The 18,773-nt window shown below is 43.8% G+C and overlaps 1 protein-coding gene across 2 annotated transcripts in view; it reads right to left on the minus strand.

The window, feature by feature from the left end:
• LOC145360206 (segment polarity protein dishevelled homolog DVL-1-like) overlaps nt 1-18,773 on the minus strand; it is a 139,465-nt gene that overhangs the window by 75,480 nt on the left and 45,212 nt on the right. For both annotated transcript variants that reach the window (XM_080215248.1, XM_080215249.1), the window contains one exon: nt 9,041-9,162. In XM_080215248.1, coding sequence (XP_080071374.1) covers nt 9,041-9,162 — 122 coding nt within the window. The remainder of the gene's footprint in view (nt 1-9,040; nt 9,163-18,773) is intronic.

Here is an 18,773-nt window from a genome sequence, read left to right on the forward strand (position 1 = left end):
ACTAAAGAAAGCAGCAAATTCCAGACACCCGCTACTCTCTGGATGTAGAAGTTTTTCCTAATATCCCCTCTAATCCTTCTACCAGCCACCTTAAATCTGTGTCCCCGGTAACTGAGTATGGGAAACAGGTCTTTCCTATCTATATTTTCCAGACCCCTCAATCTCCTCTGTACTCTCTCCAAAGCAACTGCATCCTTCCTGTAATGTGGCAACGAGAACTGTACACAAAACTCCAGCTGTGGCCTAATCAACACTTTATACAGTTCCATCATTAATTACATCCTTGCTTTTGTAGTCAAAACCTTTCCCAATAAAGGAAAGCATCCCATGTGCTTTCTTTACCATCTTATCCACCTGCCCAGCCACCTTCAGGGATCTGTGGACATGCACTTCAAGGTCTCTGTTTCTGTACGCCTCTCAATATCCTGTCAGTTTGTGTCTTCCCCCATTTTGGGTGCGCTCACCAAATGCATTACCTCACATCCCTGGATTGAATTCCATTTGCCACTTTTCCACCCACTCAATCAACCTTTGACATTCTGGAGACAACAGCTATCCTCTTCACTATCAAATACATGGCCAATTATTGTGTCATCTGCAAATTTCCCCATCATGTCTTCCACATTCAAATCCAGATCATCGATACTTAGGACAAACAGCACAAGACCCAATACTGAGCCAATGGAAAACCAGTGGAAATTGCTTTCCATTCACAAAAATATTCAACCACTATCCTTTGTGCCCTGATGCTGAAAAGATTTTGGATCAAGTTGCCACTTTCCCCTATCCCATAGGCTTTTACTTTTTTGACCAGTCTGCCACATGGGATCAGACTTCTTGTGACTCATGTAGATACGCACCCAGATCCGTCTGCACCCCAGAATTCTGCAAGCATCATCTGTTTAAGTAATACTTGGCTTTTTTATTCTTCCTGCCTAAATGAACAATTTCATATTTTCCTACATTATACTCCATTTATCCATTCATTCAACCTATCTATTTCCATAGAATCATCAAAAAGTTACAGCATAGGAGGTGGCCATCCAGTCCATTTTGTCCAGCTCAAGGACACCCAGGTGCCTTTTCTAATCCCACTTTCATGCGCCCAGTCCATAGTCCGTCTGCAAACCCCCTTGTGCCTTTTCTTCCTATCTATCTTTATATCACCTGCCAATTTAGCTACCATGCCTCGGCTCCCCTAATCTAATCCTGTGCTTGCTAACTTGAAAGTTTCACTGTGTTTTCAGCTATGTGTTTTCCAGCTGAAATGGGACATGGCATTCGGAACAGAAGAGCCACAGACATTCAGCAGATTACAAACAACATACTGAGCCCCCAGGCTTTCTGCTAGTAATGATCAGCTGCACTGAGAGCTGCTTCAGCCATTGCCTTATAAATCCTCCCCACCACATCTTGCTTTCTCATTCCTTTTATTGTGTGGGTTGCTACAGCAACCAGTTGGAGATCTGATTAGTGTATTCAAAGTCTGGCTCTGAAATTCATCAGAGATTTCACTGAAAACAGGCAACTACACCCATTCAATACCCCATCACATTTACATCAGTGGCACCATCACAGCAAATTAACCTGTTACACTGCCCAGAGACTGTAGCAGCCATCTTTTCCAGTTTGTTCCCTCGGATTGTCCCTGAGGATCCAGAGTTGACAGGTCTGTCAGTCAGTTTACCTTGTCAGACGACTGACAACACCAGGTTCAAGTCCAATCAATTTATTTGATAGTAAACTCACAAGCTTTTGGGGTTTGCCCCTTCATCAGGTGAATGGAGAGTTCTGGCCTCAGACACAGCATATAACAGCACACACAGTTTACAGATTCACCTGCCAAAGAGGCAAACCCCAAAAGCTTGTGAGTTTACTACCAAATAAATTGATTGGACTTAAACCTGGTGTTGTTAGACTTCTGACTGTGTTTACCCCAGTCCAACACCGGCATCTCCACATCAGTCAGTTACCTTGCCACAGTGACCATTCGAAGCACCAAATGTTAGGTACAGCACTATGCTTCTTTTAAAGCAGTGCCTCTGACTTCCTTGTACAAGGAATGAAGATAATCTTCCCATGAATAACATCCAGTATTGATTGCTATGTGCAATTACTGTTAGAGTCCCAGGGAATCAGTTTTATTATCTGTTGGTTTAAGACATCTAGGGGCAAGTGGATGAAGTAGCAGTGGACGACTGTTTTGGAAATAGTGACCATAATACAGTTAGATTTGGCATCATTATGGAAAAGGACAAAGATAGAATAGGGCTGAAAGTTCTACATCGAAGGAAGACATTCTCCCCATGTTTATGTGGGTTTCCTCCAGGTACTCCGGTTTCCTTTCACAGTCCAAAGGCATGCAGGTTAGGTAAATTGGCCATGCTAAATTGCCTTTTAGTGTCGGTGTAGGTTAGGGGGATTAGTGGGGTTACAGGGATAGGACAGGAGATGGGCCTGGTAAGATATTCTGTCAGAGAGTCAGTGCAGACTCAATGGACCGAATGGTCTCCTTCTGCACTGTAGGGATTCTATAAAATTTCACAAAGCTGAGAAGTGATCTGGACTGGATACAATTACTAGACAGAAAATTAATGACCAATCATTGGGAGGCATGCAAAAGCAAGATTCTACGGGATTGTAGACATGTCCTGCATTGAGTATATGTGACAAATCTACAGTACTAGTGCTTCATAAATGCAACATGGTATTGACCCTCACTACAGGGTTCACAGGAAGAATGTGGACAAGGACTCAAGAGTGTAACTGCTTTCCACACTAAACAACAGGCAACACCTTGAGGAAAGTAGAGGCATCTTTCATCAAGGAACAAATTGCAGGGCCTTAGGGAGAGGGCAGAGGTGGGGAATCAATTTGGTAACTCTTTTAAAGAGCTGGCTCAGGCATGATGGGCTGAATGGCCTCATTCTGTACAGTTTTACTCAATGGAGTGAAAGGAGAATCAGGGAAAGTAGCATTATCAGCAAGTGAGCAACAGATTGTCTCTGATGTGCCAGGCAGCCAGAAGACCAGGAGCTGCTGTGATGGAATCGATGTTGTTGCGGATTTGTTTTGCCTCATGTTTTCTAAGGTTCAACTGATGACTGTACATTTAATGTACAGAATGTATCAAGATCAAAATATTAAACTGGGGGGGGGGCAGGGTGCAGAATTATTGGGAGACATTAAATAGGACAGATCAGTTCAAGGATCACAGATTTGGAAACAGTCAAAGAGGAAGGTTGGTTCCATGGAACATTCAGTCCAACAGGTTCAAGACCCAGACAAACCTCCTGTCACCCAGTTTATCTAAGCCTATTAAGGTATTGTTCTAAAGCAGTCTCCATCATGCACTTATCTAACTTCCATTTAAGTACCTCTCTTACTGTCTCTGTGGTTCACCAGCTGGGTTTATTGTCTCCTGAGTGCCTGAGCAGTGTCATGGTCCTAGATGAAACCCCCACATTTGTTAGAATCTCCTTCGGGACCAGTAGCTTCTAAAAATTAGACCGAATTTGAAATCCCAGTTACTCAGCGAATAAAGCCATAAGATTCCACAATTTTAAACAGAATAACTTTGACTATACAAAAGTCAGCAAAACAAACAGTCAGTTCTATCTATTTTATGTTCTAACATCCACAGTTAACGTGAGGTAAATATGAATTAACAGGCACATTGTGGTTGAGAACACCCATAAACTGCATATTATATACTAGGCTCAACCAAGGCAAGTCTCGTGAATTTTCTTAGCAACCCACCCAGATATCAGTGAATCACAAACATTCTTTAAAACTCTTGTCTCCCTTCTACGAGGTTTTGGATGCTTTTTCTCAAAGGGTTGGTCTAACCTCCAGCTGACAGCTGCTCTATTCTACCAGAGTTCTGCAAACACTGTTTTAATCCAAAGGCCAGACTATTCCAGATTTCTCTCTAATCTGCTCCTAGCTCCTTGGTCTCTTTTCCAACTGAGCTGACCTGCTACCAAGACCGTGTCCCCCTCTGATGGCCAGGCTACACTTTCTACCAGTTAAACACAGGCATGGTTTTAGCTTCTCAGCAGTGCTGCTGCCAGCATCTGCTTCTGGGTTTTCCTTTGCCTCTGAGCTGGCACTGCCCCCGAGTTTCTCAGCTCCAGTCTCTCCAGCTACACAAACAAATACAGCTCCTGGTCTTCTCTTGAGCCCCAACTTCTCGCAACACAGAAGAGCGAAAACGTTCCAAAGCTTCTCCGAGCATCAGCAGAGTGGAACTAATGGTTCCACTCTGCTGATGCTCAAGCTTTCGGAAACAGTGTTCCTTCATCAGGTGTGCGGAACCTTCCACACATCTGACGAAAGAACACCACTTCCGAAAGCTTGTGGGTTTACTATCAAATAAACTGGTTGGACTTTAACCTAGTGTTGATAGACTTCTTACTGCGTTTACCCCAGTCCAATGCCAGCATCTCCACATCATGTTCCTGTATAGGCAGCTACTGCAACACACAGCAGGGCACATTAGCAGTGACACTGTACAATCCTTGGATTACAGATAGTCCCCATTTAACGCTGTCCTGTTTAATATCGTTTGGCTTTAACATTGATCAGCTAATAAGGCCTGCATTGTTGTTCAGCATTGCAGTTTGTTTTAATGTCATTTCCAATCTGATGTAGGGTTGCATAACATGATCAATGCCATTTTGTCGCAGCCTCTCCTGCTTCCTTCACTCTCCCTCTCGCTGCTCCTCCACTCTCTCACCGCTCCTCCTGCTCCTTCACTCTCTCCCTCTCGCCGCTCCTCCTGCTCCTTCACTCTTCCTCTCGCCGCTCCTCCTGCTCCTTCACTCTCCCTCTTCCTGCTCCTGACTCTCCCACTGGCCATTTCCCACTCCTGACTCGTGTTCCCATTCAAGATCCATAACCAATCCCAAGCCACAACTTGGGATTCCAAATTGGGCAGTTGTAATCCATGTTTTTTTATATAAAGACTGTTGAAGCTACCCCTCCTGCCTCTCATCACTCATCTCCAGAGCTCTCACTTACATCAAATGTTCAAGAGACACAAGCAGGAGAACTTGCTACCTATCTACTGAGCTTATTATGGGGGTAGTTGGATGAGTGAAAAGAGGTAAGTTTTAAAGAGTGGGCAGAAAATCAATATGCAAGAGGCAAGAATTGAAGGAGTCCAGAAATCATGGAAGGTTGAGATTTGGGAGGAATTTCCAGGGATAGGAAGAAGGTCAGGGAGGAATCTGAACACAAATGTGAGATGAATTTTGGCAGAAGAGACAGATGCATAATAGACTTAATGGCTCAATTCTGACGAGCTTGCAGGAAAACAGAAACCTGAAGGGGCTGAAGACAGGGGGTTAGTTGGAAAGACAGGTATTGTTCTCCTTGGAGCAAAGGAGATCAAATGGAGATTTAATAAAGGTCTACAAAATTATGACAGACTTAATTAAGATTGACAAGGCAAAACTCTCAATTAGCCAATGATTCATGGGGACACAGATTTAAGACTGTGAATAAAAAGGTAGGGGAATGTGAGGAAGAACGTTTTAAAGGCTACAAATGATTGTATCTGAAAACCACTGCCCACAAGTGTGGTGGAAGCACAAAATCAGGACTGCAGCACTCGAGTGGGTGAATACGACTGACTGGATTGCTCTGTGGAAAGCCAACATGGATCCAAAGGCTTGAATGGCCTCCCTCTTGCTGTAAATTATTCTATGACACTATGATTCCATGAGAATTTTAAGATCAAAGAGTTGTGAGACCAGGAACATAGTGAGTACAGGGTGAATGGGACTGGCATGAGTCAGGTGGTCAGCAATACTTCCTGGTAACACTGAGATGACATTGCACAGATACATACGCCCATTGGTTCTTGCACAGCACAGGTACATACGCCCGCTGTTTCTTGCACTGCACAGATACCTGTGCCACTGGTTCCTGCAATTCCTCCAGACAGACAGCAGGGGGGGACAGCAGCCCAGTCTGAATCCAGAACACTCCCTTACTCACAGGGAAAGGAATGGGAACAGCCTCTACAGCCCTCTGCAGTAAAGAATTTCACAGATTCACTCCCCTAAGAGAGGAAATTCCTCTCGTCGGTGACCCCTTCCTCTGAGGTTATGGCCCCTAGTCCTACACTCTCCGACAAGGGAAACAATCTCTCAGCATTTACCCTGTCAAGCCCTGAGAATCCCATACGTCTCAATAAGGTCGCCTCTCATTCTTTTAAACTCAACCTCTCAAGAGTGGGGTGGTGTGGCGTACGGGCAATGCAATGGGGTGGGGTGGCATACAGGTGATGTGGTGAGGAGGCATAGGGGTGATGCAGTGGGGTAGTGTACAGGTGATGCAGTGAAGTGGGGTGGCGTATGCGTGATGCAGTGGGATGTGGTGGCACATGGGCAATGCAGTAAGGTGGGATGACATGAACCATGTAGTGGCATGGGGTGGTGTGCAGGCAATGGAGTGAGGTGAAGTGGCATGTGGGCATTGAACTGGGGTTGGGGTATAGGAGTGGAAGGAGTGGTGATAAATACAACTTAGCCGAGTCATGTCTCCATTTCATACCATCAGTCATCCCCACAGGATTGTTAATTTTCCTTTGCTATTGGACAAACCAGTATGAATTGTGTGGAATCAGGGACAAAGAGCAAAAGGGTTGGTCATAGTGAACTGCAGACTAACTCTCATTCAGTCCTCCCTGTGAGTGCAGTCCAAAGCCTGTCCAGAGTCTCTGACTCTGACATTCTTCCCCAGAACTTCAAAGCTATGGGTTCCTCATTGCCCTGAGGTGCTGCTTCTTCTTACAACCTGGATGCTACAAAATCCAAGATCAACACCCCCTCACAACCCAAGCTTTGGTACCTGATCCCTGCTTTACTTGATCCGCTTCCTTTTTGTTTGTAACCTTGACTTTGAGTCTCAGCCTTTCACCTGACTCTCAATACAAGAAGATATTGTCATCTGAACACCTACTCACTGATCTCCCACCAGCCATCCCTCTCTTCACTGCACCACAAACTTAAATTTTCCAAACAAATCAAAGATCTAAATTCTTAATTTCAGTCCAACAAGTAGCCCCAATATCCTCCCTCTCCCAATTCAAAGTTACTAAACAGGCAAGGAGCTGGGAATGAATATTCAGACAATACTGAAACCATGTAGGAAGATAGTATGAACATGGAGTCCTGTCCCTCCCTATCCTTGCATTGCAATACCTACACATCGAAATTACTTCGATGACTGTAAAGCAATTTGAGGCACCCTGGGGCACTATGTAAGTGTAAATCTTTTTTCATATAGTGAACAGGAAGAAAGTAATAGGCACAATGCTAACAATGATGAACATAAGAACATAAGAAATAGGAGCAGGAGTAGGCCATCCAGCCCTTCGAGCCTGCCCCGCCATTCAATAAGATCATGGCTGATCTGTTGCTGCTCAGTTCCACTTTCCCGCCCTCTCCCCATAACCCTTAATCCCCTCTCCTATCAAAAACCCATCAACCCGCGTCTTAAAAATATTTAGCGAGGCAGCCTCCACCACTTCAACGGGCAGAGAATTCCAGAGATTCACCACCCTTTGAGTGAAGAAGTTCCTCCTCAACTCCGTTCTAAACCGCCCCCCTTTTATCTTGAGGCTGTGCCCCCTAGTCCTATTGTCTTTTTTGAGCGGGAAGAGTCTTTCCACCTCTATCCTATCCATCCCATTCATCATCTTATACGTCTCAATGAGATCTCCTCTCATTCTTCTAAACTCTAACGAGTACAAGCCCAGTTTATTCAGCCTCTCCTCATAGCTCAACCCCCTCAACTCCGGTATCAGCCTAGTAAACCTCCTCTGCACTCCCTCCAAGGCCAAAGTACCTTTGCGCAGGTGCGGCGCCCAAAAATGCACACAGTACTCCAGTTGCGGCCTCACCAATGCCCTATACAGTATCTGAACACAGTATCAGAAACAGGATACTTAATTTGCTGCATAGGGATACAAGAATTCCATCCCATCCCTACTATAGATTGTAGTCAAAGCTGGGCCACATGCTCTCCTGCTCTTCCATCTATATCCTGCTCACACAAACAGAATAACACAAATTACCTAATGGTATTTGTGTTAAAAAATCCAGAGTCACCAGCTAACAGTAAGGAAGTATCAAATATTAGTTATTTATTCTTTCGCTGCAGAAGTGTAAGCATTCCAGAGGCGGGGGTTGGATTTTTCCTGGGCTGGGGCATTTCCAGACCCCAGTGTACAAGTCAGGGTGAGAGTCAGTTCGGGCAACTGACCAACCACCAACCCAAAGTGAGATCTGCAGACTGCACAATTGGAATAGTCCTCCTGCCACAGGTAAATTCCCAGCCATGGCTGGAGGAGGCCAATGAGCAGACTGGTCTCCTCATTCCTTTGCTGCCATTGGTAAAATTGCAGCAGGAGCCAGTGGTCTATTAGGGAAAGCGACCATGACGTTCCATCCAAATTTATGTCAACGCCGCCACAGCCCTCTCCCTCCCCACCACCCATCCCTCCCGGGAGACAAAAATCTACTGGTAAACCAGGAATGACACCGTGGAGACCCAAATCCACAGCTGCTACCATCGAGAAGGAAAAGGGCAGCAGATGCATGGGAACGCCACCAAGTCACTCACCCTCATGACTTAGAAATACATCGCTGTTCCTTCACTGTCACTGAGAACTGCAAGTATCTTATCTGACAGCACTGTGGGTGTACCTACACTACATGGACTGCAGCAGTTTAAGAAGACAGTTCATCATCGCCTTCTCGAGGGCAATCAGGGATGGGCAATAAGTATTGGCCTGGTCAGCGAGGCCCAATCGCATAAGTAAATAAAGAGATCAAGAGCGGAGCGGTAAAGGATTGAAGTGCAAAGATACAAGTTTCTGTCACTCAGGTCACTACTTCTCACCCCCATGACTGCTGCTCCCCGGATGGAAACATGTATGGAAGCAGAGGCAGCACAAGCACTGTATGATATTTCTGCTCACTCGCGCAGTGAAGTCCCACTCTAGAACTCGAAAAATAAAATTTCTTACTGGAAGGATGGTGGCCTGGAGTCGCCAATGCCTCCGGTCCTCTCGATGGGGGGCGGTAATTCTGACATACTGTCCGCGCATTGTGAGCCCCCGTCAGATGCTGAGCCTTCAGCCAGGACCAGCTGTAGAAAAAGATAAAGACGCAGATTGAGTGGGGTGGCAAGGAGGCTGAGCACAAGAGACGGTGGTGAGGGCAACATCAAACAAACCTGATACAATGCATCCTGTTCTATAAGCTGCAGTAATACCATCAGCCAAGAATCTGAACAAGCTTTACCTTAACAAAAACCTGAATTGCTGACAAGGAGGACTAGGTACTTGCAAACCTATTGATCATTTTCCCTTTGTCTATCCCCACTCCATTTTTATGCATAAGGCACTTTAAATTCCACTTACTAGTGTGCCCTGCTTGTATTTCCTCATGAAGTGTGTCAAGCTGATCAGTATTATTTTCTGTTCCATTATTAGATTACTACTTCGAGTTACTGAGGGCACAGCACACATTTCCTCCTCTGTCCCTGTTTACTCTTTCACGGTTTGCTTTGCAAATAGAGAAAGTTCTGTGGGTGTAAAATTCAATCATTCTTTAAAATGGGATGAAGGCGAATCTACATTTAAAAATGTTAAGAGGAGGAAGGAACAAACGGTGAGAAAGGGAGAAGTGGGAGCACAAGAAAATGCAAGTGAAAGGAAAGTTACAAAGGTAGTAAAAAAGAAAGATCTGGAAAGACAGAGAGAAACAGAAATAAAAAAATGTTTTATTACTTCAGGATGGTCCAAAGCATTTTTCAGCCATTGAACATAAGAACATAAGAAATAGGAGCAGCAGTAGGCCATCTAGCCCTTCGAGCCTGCCCCGCCATTCAATAAGATCATGGCTGATCTGTCGTGGCTCAGTTCCACTTTCCCGCCCTCTCCCCATAACCCTTAATCCCCTCTCTTATCAAAAACCCATCAACCCGCGTCTTAAAAATATTTAGCGAGGTAGCCTCCATCACTTCAACGGGCAGAGAATTCCAGAGATTCACCACCCTTTGAGTGAAGAAGTTCCTCCTCAACTCCGTTTTAAACCGCCCCCCCTTTATCTTGAGGCAGTGCCCCCTGGTCCTACTATCCTTTCTGAGCGGGAAGAGTCTCTCCACCTCTATCCTATCCATCCCATTCATCATCTTATATGTCTCAATGAGATCTCCCCTCATTCTTCTAAACTCTAACGAGTACAAGCCTAGTTTATTCAGCCTCTCCTCATAGTTCAACCCCCTCAACTCCGGCATCAGCCTAGTAAACCTTCTCTGCACTCCCTCCAAGGCCAAAATATCCTTGCGTAAGTACGGCGCCCAAAACTGCACACAGTACTCCAGCTGCGGCCTCACCAATGCCCTACATAGCCGCAGCAAGACCTCCCTACTTTTATATTCAATCCCCCTCGCTATGAAGGCCAGCATCCCATTCGCCTTCCTGACCACCTGCTGCACCTGCAAGCTGGATTTTTGCGACTCGTGCTCAAGGACCCCGAGGTCCCTCTGCACCGTCGCCTGCTGCAGTTTTTCGCCACGTAAGTAATAATCCTTCCTACCATTATTCCTACCAAAGTGGACCACCTCGCACTTGCCAACATTAAATTCCATTTGCCATTTCCTGGCCCATTCACCCAGCCTATCTCGATCCCTCTGCAGACTCTCCACACCCTCCGCGCAATTTGCCGTTCCACCAACCTTGGTGTCATCAGCAAATTTCGACACCATACACTCGGTTCCCTCCTCCAGATCATCTATATAAATGGTAAATAGCTGAGGCCCCAGCACCGACCCCTGCGGCACTCCACGAGTCACCAACCGCCAATCCGAATAGCACCCATTGACCCCCACTCTCTGCCTCCTATTTGACAACCAGTCCTCTATCCACGCTAACACCCTACCCCCAACTCCATGTCCCCTGACGTTCTGCAATAACCTCTTGTGAGGTACCTTGTCAAACGCCTTCTGAAAATCAAGGAAGACCACATCCACTGGCTCTCCTCTATCCACCGCCCTAGACACATCCTCATAGAACTCCAGTAAATTTGTCAGACACAACTTCCCCTTAACGAAACCGTGCTGCGTCTGCTCTCTCAAGCAATTCCCCTCAAGATGCCTCGCTATTTCCTCCTTGATGACGGATTCTAACATTTTACCTACAACAAACGTCAAACTAACCGGCCTATAATTCTCCGCCTTTTGCCTGGCACCCTTCTTAAACAACGGCGTAACATTAGCCGCTTTCCAATCTTCCAGCACTTCCCCGGAATCCAGCGACGTCTGGAAAATAACCACCAAGGCATCCACTATCACCTCTGCCATTTCCTTCAGAACCCTCGGATGCATTCCATCCGGTCCTGGGGACTTGTCCACAATCAGCCCCTCCAGTCTGTCGAGCACCGCCTCTCTAGTAACAGTAATGTCATTGAGACCCTCCAGTCCTACCACCTTTCCATCTCTAACACCCGGCAAATTATTCACGTCCTCCTCCGTGAAGATCGAAACAAAAAAGTTATGCAAGACCTCAGCCATTTCCCCATCCCCTACCACTAAGTCCCCCTTCTCATCCTCTAAGGGTCCAACGTTCACCCTAGCCAGCCTCTTCCTTTTTATATACTTATAAAAACTCTTGCTATCCTTTTTTATATTAAGCGCTAGCCCAGCTTCATAGTTTCTCCTACCCTTCTTTATCAATTTCTTTGTCAATCTTTGTTGACATTTAAACCTCTCCCAATCCTCTTCTCGCCCACTACTCTTAGCTACTCTAAACACCTCCGCTTTTAATTTAACACTTTTCTTCACCTCCTTCGTTATCCATGGCTTATTACCTCTCCTCCTACGGTCCTTTTTGACCATTGGAATAAATTTCTGCTGAGGACCAAGAAAGATCTCCTTAAAAATCCTCCACTGCTCCTCAGCAGACCTACCTTCCAACGCGCTCCCCCAGTCCACATTCGCCAATTCCTCTCTCATCCTACCGTACTCCCCTCTGTTCAAACAAAGGACACGTGTCCGGGAACCCACTTTGTCCTCCTCCATCTGCACCAGAAACTCCACCATACAATGATCACTCTCCCCAAGAGGATCCTTCACCGCAAGGTCCCTGATCCTACCTGCCTCATTACATAGCACCAGGAGTAATTTTGAAGTAAATTTGAAAGATGGTTACAATGTAAGAAATGCAGCAATTTACACACAGCAAGATCCTACAAAGCACAATCATCAAATCACTTGTTTTACCAGTGTTGCTCGAGGTACAAATGTCAATTTCCTCTTCTTCACATTGTGCCAAAGAATCTTTTGCATCAAGCGGACAGGGGAGGTAGGGCCTCAATTTAATGTCTCATCCACAAGGGAGCACCTCAAAACTCCCTCATCAAGTGTGCCAGCCAAGATTATAGCCTCAACTGGGAACCAACTGAATACAAGCAGGGATTCCAGTGAGTGTCATCGCTTAGCCACAGCTACCAGCTCGAGTTAGGTTTCCTACCATCACTGCATTGCCAGGAGGTATCCAACGATCTCTCACCAATTCCTTACATGATTCAGTGATTAAAAACACTGCTGCATGTGCGGTACTGAGCAAAACAAGGCAAACAGCCCGCATTCTACTCCTGGTTTGTGCTGGGTCAGCTGATTGCAGCTCAGGCAGGAGATGTAATTGACCTCAACATCTTTGTGCCAGAAGAGAAAATTAGTGTACCCATCTGGTGAAAAGAAGATGGATTATGCTACTTCACAACATTGAATAATATTGGTGTAGGAAACAGAAAGGTCCCACAGACAGCTATGGAATGAGTAAACCCACTGGTTTATTCTCTGCATGTTGGTTGAGGGACAAATGTTGGCTCAAGCCCTGCTGGGAGCTCCTCTTCTGTTGAAGTTGTCATAGTGCTGTTTTGAAGCTTTTGGCACTATTTTAAGGAGCAGAAAGGGGGTTCTGCCAGTGTCCTGGCTGCTGTTCGTTCATTAAACAACATTAGGCCAAACTGGTTAACTGTGGCATCAAAGAGCATTAACAAAATTTAACTCAATGCAAATCAAAGGAAAAACTCGCCGTTGGTTGGACTCATACTCAGCACAAAAAGATGGCTATGATTTTGGAAGGTCAATCATCTCAGCTCCAGGATATTGCTGCAGGATTTTTTCATGGCGGTGTCCTAGATCCAACCATCTTCTGTAGTGACAGCAATGACTTTCGCTTCATCATAAAGATCAGTAGGGGGGGATGTTCACTGATGCTGTAGTGTTCAGTACCATCCACAAACTCCTTAAACATTGGAGTTGCCCACATGCAACAAGATATGAACAACATTCAGGCCTGGGCTGATAAGTGGCAAATAACATTCATGTCACATATGTGCATGACAATGAAATCTCCGCTGCAAAAAAAACGTAGCTCAGGACTTATTACTTCTAGATATTGTATAGTCCATGTGATCACTTCAGTTGCTGTTTTTTAAGATTGAAAATACCCACAGGCTGAAAAAACCCATGCCCCACCAACAAGAACAGAGGTGGACAGGTCCTTAAAATTACAAGGCTAGTTGGTGTGTTGGCTTCTTGACCCTATCACTTGGGTTACTTCACTTGTATTGCAGCCAAGTGCAGCTCTGAAGCTGGAAGGCCTCTAGTTTGGGAGCCTGTTTGCCATCCTCAATTGGTCAGTCTCCATGCCAGTTAAGGGCTTACCCTCGTAAATCTCAACTTTGATCAGTTTCCCACTGGAGACAGGTTCGGGACCTGAAGGCAGACTGACCTTTTTCCCTTCCTTTGTGGGGAAAATCCAGCCCAATATTTCTGTATTAAACACAGAAAATGCTGGACAAACTCAGTAGGTGTGGCAGCAGCTGTGGAGTGAAACGCTGAGTTAGTATGTCAAGTCTATTTGACTCTTCTTCAGAGCTCTGAACTCGCAACATTAAGTGTTTTTCTGTCTCCAGAGATGCTGCCAGAACTGTTGAGTTGATCCAGCATTTTCTGTTTTTATTTCAGCGGCACGGTGGAATAATGGTTAGCACTGCTGCCTCACAGCGCCAGGGACCCAGATTCAATTCCCGTCTTGGGTCGCTGTCTGTGTAGAGCTTGCACGTTCTCCCTGTGTCTGCGTGGGTTTCCTCTGGATGCTCCAGTTTCCTCTCACAGTCCAAAGGACACACTGATTAGGTGCATTGGCCATGCTACATTCTCCCTCAGAGTACCCGAACTGATGCTGGAGTGTGATGACTAGTGGATTTTCACAGTAACTTCATTATAGCGTTAATATAACTTGTGACACCAATAAATGAACTTTAAACTTTAGATATCCAGTGTCCACAGCATTTTGCTTTCATTCTTATTTTTCCCTGGTGTTATGCATCTATTTGTGGCCCTTCTCTGCACCACCTGCAAAGCTTCATTGCCTCTCTTGCATCATGGTAACCAACTGCCAGACTGTAATCAAGGTCAGGTGTGACCAGAGACTAGTTACTTATTTAAACAGCCTGTGTCACTTGCATCTGAGATAATACAAGATGGTTACTAATGAATCCAACAGGGAAAGAAAACAACATTTCTTTATTTAGAGTGGTTAGAACGTGGAATGTGTTATCACAGGAAGTGGTTAAGGCAAATAGTTTAGATACTTAAAAGAGAAAACTAGATGAGTACAGTGAAGAAAGGAATAAAAAAGACGCTGGAAGGCTGAGGAGAGGAAGATTGAATGGAAGGAGACTCTGTGTGGAGTACAGTATAAACACCAGCACAAGCTAAATGGGCCAAAAAAGCTTTTCTGGAGTAGTATATTCCTGCAACCGAGTGGGACTACCCAACAGAAGATGGGAGGGAGGAGATAGAGTAACAGCTGTGTGACCAGGGCTTTTCCCAGGATATTTGAGTAATGAAACTTGAACTTTGAAATCTTTTATTCCCTCTTTCTGATAACTGCTGCTACCCACAGCCCGATTTACAGCGCTATCAACCGATAAGCTTCCTTTGGTTTGTCACTGACTCTGTGGAACATGTTGATTTGATGTTGCACTCTTGGGATTTCATGCAATAGCAGAGGCAAGAAATCAAGAGGATTTCTAGTTACCCTGTGGATGCAGGGAAGATGCCACCCCAAGCCAGATCCTGACTACACCCCATTGTCAAGTACCACATGATCCAACAGTGCTCAGCAATCAGCAGCAGGAATCCTGGCTAATTTCTCCTCTCTGTAACCCAAGGGTACTGAGACCAACTGCAGTTTCTCTCATCCTCTCCACTGAGATAAGGTAACTTAGCACAATTCCACAACAGTCAATGCACTCCTGTTCTGTGGACCACCTCTCAGATGAGGTTAAACTGTGACCCCCATCTGTCCTCTCAGGTTAATGTAAATTATCCCACTGAGGAAGAACAGATGGGGTTGTCAAATGTTCTGGCCAGCATTTATCCCTCACTGAACACAGGAAAAATACAAATTAACTGATCATTCACTACTTCACAGCTGTTTTAGGAACCTTGCTGTATGAAACTAGAAGGAGCTTTTGTTCAGCTTGTAGGGAAATACAGTAACACGAGGGAGCAGCAACAGGGGTCATTTCAGAGTCACAAACACACTGTTGAGGGTTTAATGATTCATCAAGTCAGTGTTGCGATACAGGTTTATGGAACAGAAAAAAATCTGGTCATGTCTGCACTGGCTCTTTACTAAAGCGGTTCAAATAATCCCACTGACACCATATAAAAATGACTTGTGCAACAAGAATGCCATCTTTTGGAATTCTGCTGCCTGGATTGTTCAGATTGGGCAATTTGTAGATATGATCTGCACTGCTGACATGAACAAGTGGGCTGGATAGGGGCTGGTAAGATTAACCTTTGACCATTTGTGCATATTCCCCTCTATATTTCTCTCACTATTTGGGAATTACCAAACTTCATCTATCTTAATATCTCCTTATGTGGCTCAGTGTCATTGATAATCACTCGATGATGTTAAAAGTTTACCTAATGTAAGTTGTTGCTACACAATAATGTAGAATCATTACAGTATAAATATTTTTATGCACAATAATATAATAATTTACAGTAACTTGAAATTAAATACCAAGGTACTTTTCACAGGTGTTATGGTTCAGGTTAGAAACTCCAAAGTGCTTTATGAATCATAAGTTTTACATTTTGAATTTGGCTAGGATAAACATGACATGTTCCACTTCAGATATGATTCAAATGAATCACTAGGGAGCTTTTGTCAGATAGTTTATTTCACATATATAGTAAGAAAATTAGCAAGAATGTTTATCAGTTACAAACATGAAATTAAGCTGCTTCATTTATTACAGTTATAGCAGAACTGTGTTGTTAAATAAAGTTTATTTTACTGTAAAAGATCAGTAATTTATCAGTAGAATTGCTCTTGGAGTGAAACTTCCTATCCTCATTTATGCTAAAATAGAAAATTATTGGGGTCTAGTCTGAATCCATGATATAACTTGGGGTTTTATTCAAGGGCCCTAACACGAGGCTAAAATGAATAATTATCCTGCTCGCCCAACACTTCCTACCAGACATACCAATTATCTATAGAATAAAGCTGAATTTTTAAACATTCCCCTTAAATATTAAAAAAAAGGTATCAATTACACTACTATCATTAGACTCGTTTCCAATTGCATTCAATTTCTCTCAAGTGACAAGAGAATGAGGAGTTACAATGTTTTCTTTTGGTAATATCACTACCATTTTGAGGGCTGTAATTGTGGTGACTAGTGTGATTACAAAGGTCTAAACTAACAGCATAAAGTGATGTAGCTATGTTAATGAACTAAGAAGAACGCTCACTAATAATTTACATAAAGCAACAACAGAAATAGCTTTAAGATGGGTTGTTTTTGTCCAAAAGTACAATTTGCAAAAGCAGCAAGGAAAAGATAGAGTAAGTTTACTTATAATAAAGAACAGTTAAAGTGAAGAAAGGAGTTTCATCAATTAGAACAAAGCTGTACAGGGTTATTGGGTGATAATGCTGCCCTCCATTATTCACAAGTGCGCCTGCCTGTTAAAGTTTTATCACCTTTGGTTCCTGATTAAGGCAAGCGTCACCACATTATTAATCAGTAACAGGCCTGTGCAGAGAGAATAGGCAGTACCAAGCTAGAACAGCAGCACACTCACTATATTTCAGAATCATTATATGTCAATTCAAGGAACTGAATGAGGACTTTCTGTTCCTGCAAAAGAGGCAGACTCCAAAAATGAACATGCCTTGCCTGCTGACTGAGCTGTGCGCTTGGGGCATTTTCTACTTGCATTTCTGACTTCCAGTATTCATGGATCTTTTCTATTTCTACTCAGCAATCCCACGTTACTCGACTAAAATTTAGGAGAATTTGATTACTGATAACAGCGTTGTTCATGCCCTGCCATTCTGTAATTCTTCAATAGATTTTACTATTTTGATGGCTGAATTCCAGCACCACTTTGTTTTACAGCCATGCAGTTACAACAGAACCTATACAGAATGGGCTTAAACTGTGTGTATATTGTTATAACTCAGGTCAGAAATTCCAAAGTGTTTTATGAAATCTGCCTGGATCACCAGTTTTGCACTTTGAAGTTAGCTAGGGTAAGCATGACATGGTTCACTTTTGGTATGATTCAAATGACCCACTAGTGAGCTTTTAATCAAACAAAATTTATTTAAGAATATAGTCAACATGTAAAGAAAGAAAATGAGTAATAACCTTTATCAATTACAAACAAAAATGATAATGTATAACCCTTAACAAATACATCTAAAATGTTCCAATTAAACAAAACTTCCTATGTACAAAAGCCTTTCCACAAGTTTCACACAGTAAGGGCTAATGCTCATGTGATACTTGAACGAAGTCCTTTGGTTGGAGAATTGAAACCCTGACTTCTCAGCCTTGTAACTTCTAGCAGCCCTCTAGATAAACTCAGAACATTTTAAAGTCAGAACAGCTTCCCAGAAACCAGAGGGAATCTCTGGTCAAGCCATCAATAGCAGATTTTCTACTCTAGTAAGGCAAGAAGCCTTGCTTTCAGCGAACTAGCAGAATTTCCAAAAGAACGGAGAGAGAGAAACACTTCTTTTCAGCTTGATGTCCTTTCCAAAACTAAACTGCTGCCAACCAAACAGAAAATGAAACCTTAAATTCACCAGGAAGAAAGAAAAACTGTCCAGAACACATGACTGTCAACCAGTCTTCCTCCTAACATTGCACAGTTATAGAAAATCTCAGCAAAAAAATAAAGAACCCCATTTAAGCCATTCAAGTAGCAATAAAAGGACTTCTACAGACAGTCTGGCAACAATGGGATCTGAGGCTTTGACAGCTGCAGAGAACATGATTTTAAAAAATCTCTTAAGGTACATAAACATCACAATATGCACATGCTTGTGTGTGTGTGCGCGCATGTATGCATGCGTGTGTGTGCCTGCTCCCTTGTGTGTGGTATATGTGTGTACTTATCTACTAGTATAATGGCCAATGACAACAAATTTATATTTATACAGAAGCCTTAACATAGTACGGTGTTCCAAAGTTCTCAGGGATGATCATCAAAGTCTACCAAGCTACACAAAGAGATATTAGGCCAAAGGGTCAAAAGCCAGATTAAAGAGATAAGGTTTAAGGAATGGCCTAAAGGAAAGAAGGACAGAAAGGTTTGGGGAGGATGAATTCCAGAGCTTATGTCCATACTGGCTGGCAGTGTGGTCACTA

This window comes from Carcharhinus amblyrhynchos, chromosome 30 (assembly GCF_965287045.1).
Source record: "Carcharhinus amblyrhynchos chromosome 30, sCarAmb.v2.hapA, whole genome shotgun sequence".
Lineage (NCBI taxonomy): Eukaryota > Metazoa > Chordata > Chondrichthyes > Carcharhiniformes > Carcharhinidae > Carcharhinus > Carcharhinus amblyrhynchos.